This window comes from Formica exsecta, unplaced genomic scaffold (genome assembly GCF_003651465.1).
Source record: "Formica exsecta isolate Colony F162 unplaced genomic scaffold, ASM365146v1 scaffold83, whole genome shotgun sequence".
NCBI classification, from domain to species: Eukaryota; Metazoa; Arthropoda; class Insecta; order Hymenoptera; family Formicidae; genus Formica; species Formica exsecta.
In genome coordinates, this window is record NW_021853600.1 from 474,233 (window position 1) to 479,562 (window position 5,330).

A 5,330-nucleotide genomic window follows, 5' to 3' on the forward strand; every position below is an offset into this window, starting at 1 on the left:
TTCTGACCACAATTTTAGTTCTACTTCGATAAATTATGAAAGATATTGAATGATTCTAATATCAATATATCTGAAATTATTTTTTGAATCAAAGAAACGATAGATTTTCCTGAACCATATGATACATCTCTTCTTGCTTTCATTTTCGAATTAAAAGATAGCATTAATTCTTTAAGTTGTAAGAATTATTAAAATATTTTGATTTTAGGAAACTACTCTCTCTCTCTTTCCTTATAAATTACCTTTGTGTCGCGTTTCTTTTATTTCATCGCACAATTAATAATAATAGTGCAAAGCAACTTAAAGCAAACAGAATATAAGAATTAATGAAGTAATAAGCAATGAAATAATGGTATAACAATATATATGATTCTTTTTCGCATTTACCTTCTTTCGCGCATTTTCACCTTGTTTATATTACCTGTCTAAATACTGCGATTAAAAATTGTCAGAATGATTACGATATGTTGAGTATACGAGTGTCTCGTGTACAACAGAATATATACGCGCGTACATACGAGTTTGTATGTAAATGCTGATGAGAGAAATCATGATAATTTTGTGAATATATGAAAAAGAAATAAAAAAAATATCGCTGTATGTTTGATGTCGATGATGAGCATAATTCACGTCGATGTAATGAACCAATTTGCGTTAGAATTATGAAATATGGTGCATCCAGAGTACCAGTTTCCAATAACATCAATGTACATCTAATGTATGTATGCTAGATTTTTCGCACATCCTTGCACCAAAAAAGAATAAGAATACAGAAGGAAAATAAAAGAGACGACAATGAATAACAAGAGTGAGTAACAAAGAGAGACAAAGAGAAAAAGAGAGATGTACAAGTGATAATGCGGGTTACCTGCTGAGAGCCTTGCCCTTCAGCTTGCTAGAAGAACACCAGATCCCGCGTAGAATGCAGATGTGAATAATATGAAAAAGACATCACCGTAATATGAACCATTGTGTTAATTGTTAATTTATATGCATGTATGAAACTTGTGGGATTATATATTATAAATACTGAGTCCTGAACTATAAATATTGAATTCTGAAAGCTCCCCCCCCCCAAAAAAAAAGAATTTCTTCATAATTATTTTTATATGAAAAAATAAAATGCAACAAGAATTCTATTAATCAATATTTTAATATTATTACTAATAATTATATAGTTCCTAATCTCAAGTGTGTTTTGTCTTAATAATTATATTCGAGATAGCTTTATTTCAATCTCAAATAAAAAAGTATCAGAATAACTTTCTACATGAAGGTAAACAGAAAAAAAAAATGTGTTATAATACTTTCTATTTTATGAAATTTGGTTATTAAATGTAACGTAGTGTTTTTTTAGTAAACGATAATATGACTCTGACCATGTAGGCACATGATAAATGATTACAAACAAGATAAAAAATAAAATATCAAACATGTGCATTGCCAGCAAGTGCTTCTACAGCATTCAGGCCTAGAATTGAAAGAGGAAAACTCATTTTATGTTTGTAATGCGTCCAACAATTATATTTGTTAGAAATTTACAGGAAAATAATACGAATGTTGAGTGATTTTAATGACACTTTCTGAGATGTCCTTCTTAGATATACAAAATACACAACTAATGATTAAAATAGTAATATCTGTGAAACATCTATGAAATTATATTTCTCTAAGATGTGTCACATATAAAAATTACAATTATATATTTGTTAAAAGCATATTAATAACTCGTTTCAATCGTTACGTCAGAATTTTTAACTATAAACTATAGTTAATAAATTATTTTAGTAAACATAATCATGCTACTAAACTATTAGTAAACTTTTTCTGTACACAGATATTGGTAGGTATTGCAATAGAATTTTAATACTTATGTATACGCAAAAAGAAACTACCTGTCAAGTTGTACCAGAACCCTAGAAGCAACAAAGGGATATGCTAATCAATAAGATTTACTATTCCAGTATTTCGATCAAACTGTTACATAGTGTTATTCAATCATAAGTATTAAATTCGGGGCGTAAGAGAGAGAAAATTATTCGTTTAATAATATTATTATCAGTTAGAGAAAAGATATATATATATATATATATATATCTTTTCTCTAACTGATAATAATATTATTAAACGAATAATTTTCTCTCTCTTACGCCCCGAATTTAATACTTATGATTGAATAACACTATGTAACAGTTTGATCGAAATACTGGAATAGTAAATCTTATTGATTAGCATATCCCTTTGTTGCTTCTAGGGTTCTGGTACAACTTGACAGGTAGTTTCTTTTTGCGTATACATAAGTATTAAAATTCTATTGCAATACCTACCAATATCTGTGTACAGAAAAAGTTTACTAATAGTTTAGTAGCATGATTATGTTTACTAAAATAATTTATTAACTATAGTTTATAGTTAAAAATTCTGACGTAACGATTGAAACGAGTTATTAATATGCTTTTAACAAATATATAATTGTAATTTTTATATGTGACACATCTTAGAGAAATATAATTTCATAGATGTTTCACAGATATTACTATTTTAATCATTAGTTGTGTATTTTGTATATCTAAGAAGGACATCTCAGAAAGTCTCATTAAAATCACTCAACATTCGTATTATTTTCCTGTAAATTTCTAACAAATATAATTGTTGGACGCATTACAAACATAAAATGAGTTTTCCTCTTTCAATTCTAGGCCTGAATGCTGTAGAAGCACTTGCTGGCAATGCACATGTTTGATATTTTATTTTTTATCTTGTTTGTAATCATTTATCATGTGCCTACATGGTCAGAGTCATATTATCGTTTACTAAAAAAACACTACGTTACATTTAATAACCAAATTTCATAAAATAGAAAGTATTATAACACATTTTTTTTTTCTGTTTACCTTCATGTAGAAAGTTATTCTGATACTTTTTTATTTGAGATTGAAATAAAGCTATCTCGAATATAATTATTAAGACAAAACACACTTGAGATTAGGAACTATATAATTATTAGTAATAATATTAAAATATTGATTAATAGAATTCTTGTTGCATTTTATTTTTTCATATAAAAATAATTATGAAGAAATTCTTTTTTTTTGGGGGGGGGGGGGCTTCAGAATTCAATATTTATAGTTCAGGACTCAGTATTTATAATATATAATCCCACAAGTTTCATACATGCATATAAATTAACAATTAACACAATGGTTCATATTACGGTGATGTCTTTTTCATATTATTCACATCTGCATTCTACGCGGGATCTGGTGTTCTTCTAGCAAGCTGAAGGGCAAGGCTCTCAGCAGGTAACCCGCATTATCACTTGTACATCTCTCTTTTTCTCTTTGTCTCTCTTTGTTACTCACTCTTGTTATTCATTGTCGTCTCTTTTATTTTCCTTCTGTATTCTTATTCTTTTTTGGTGCAAGGATGTGCGAAAAATCTAGCATACATACATTAGATGTACATTGATGTTATTGGAAACTGGTACTCTGGATGCACCATATTTCATAATTCTAACGCAAATTGGTTCATTACATCGACGTGAATTATGCTCATCATCGACATCAAACATACAGCGATATTTTTTTTATTTCTTTTTCATATATTCACAAAATTATCATGATTTCTCTCATCAGCATTTACATACAAACTCGTATGTACGCGCGTATATATTCTGTTGTACACGAGACACTCGTATACTCAACATATCGTAATCATTCTGACAATTTTTAATCGCAGTATTTAGACAGGTAATATAAACAAGGTGAAAATGCGCGAAAGAAGGTAAATGCGAAAAAGAATCATATATATTGTTATACCATTATTTCATTGCTTATTACTTCATTAATTCTTATATTCTGTTTGCTTTAAGTTGCTTTGCACTATTATTATTAATTGTGCGATGAAATAAAAGAAACGCGACACAAAGGTAATTTATAAGGAAAGAGAGAGAGAGTAGTTTCCTAAAATCAAAATATTTTAATAATTCTTACAACTTAAAGAATTAATGCTATCTTTTAATTCGAAAATGAAAGCAAGAAGAGATGTATCATATGGTTCAGGAAAATCTATCGTTTCTTTGATTCAAAAAATAATTTCAGATATATTGATATTAGAATCATTCAATATCTTTCATAATTTATCGAAGTAGAACTAAAAAATTGTGGTCAGAACCTTATAGATATATTTCTACCTTTGTGTATTGTTTATAATATTCTGAAGATGCTAATTGCTTCAAAAAAGCAGTTTACTTGCAGCGTTTGCTTGCTAGTAGACATGGTTAGCAAATAATCATGCATATTTGAAGTTATTCGATGCAGTATTTCAAGCTTGTGCAATGTGATAAGATAATCACTATTCGTGAACATATTTTCCAATCAAGCGTACAAAAATTTTGATATCTATGTTGTATATCGCGATATCAAATTGGAAAGAAGTGTGTCCACAAATAGTATTTGAAAAGTCTTTCATGAAGACGAAAGTAATCGCTAACCACAGGTTTTCTTTAATACGATATGCAGTAGCGTCGCGGACAACAAGAACTTCCACAGCGCTAGTGCCGAATACGATCAGCCGTATTTGTATTGTACGCTAACGCAACCCGGAGATAAGGTAACAAACATATTTTATAACAGTAATAAAAAATATTTAATATATCTGGTCATATAGGATTCCTTGTTTCTAAAGCTTCTGATGTTCTCTCTTTAAATTTCGGTTCTTTTATAATTTTTGTTATTGATATATGTTTTCTAAAAATTTGCAAAGTTTCATGTATATATATATATATATTTCAGCCTCTTTCATGTCCACCGGCCATGCGATTGGTGACCGTACAGCGTCAAAACAAGACTTTGAAATATTTGTTACGTGGGGACAGCGAGGGTGTCGTTATTCTCTGGACAGTGCCAGAGATGACGACGCAACAGCTCACCCAGATATCCCAAGATGATGGATCCACACCGCCAGCATTGCCGCCGATCGTAAAGACGAGCCTCACCGCTGCTTGGGACGCAATGAAGCCGCCTCCCGTGGGGATACTTGACCAATTGGACTCTGGCGATGGTCAGGGTATCAAACTTACCGCTTGCATATATCTGCCGCAGCAGAGTCGGCTGGTCGTCGGTCGCGAGGATGGTAGTATCATCATCGTACCGGCAACACAAACAGTGATGTTGCAACTGCTCCATGGGAATCATCAACAGTACGATGGTATATATATATATATATATTGTCGTCGGTCGTAGTATCATCATCGTACCGGCAACACAAACAGTGATGTTGCAACTGCTCCATGGGAATCATCAACAGTACGATGGTATAGATGGTATATA

At 30.7% G+C, this 5,330-nt stretch overlaps 1 protein-coding gene across 14 annotated transcripts in view; it reads left to right on the forward strand.

The window, feature by feature from the left end:
- Positions 1–5,330, forward strand: part of LOC115244713 (WD repeat-containing protein 7) — a 36,829-nt gene that overhangs the window by 12,363 nt on the left and 19,136 nt on the right. For 8 of the 14 annotated variants that reach the window (XM_029822605.1, XM_029822602.1, XM_029822609.1 and 5 more), the window contains 3 exons: positions 4,521–4,611; positions 4,794–5,170; positions 5,277–5,314. In XM_029822605.1, coding sequence (XP_029678465.1) covers positions 4,521–4,611; positions 4,794–5,170; positions 5,277–5,314 — 506 coding nt within the window. Of the gene's footprint in view, positions 1–2,101; positions 2,276–3,140; positions 3,303–4,520; positions 4,612–4,793; positions 5,209–5,276; positions 5,315–5,330 lie in introns of those variants that run through there. The other 6 variants (XM_029822603.1, XM_029822604.1, XM_029822607.1 and 3 more) reach the window with 3 other exon arrangements.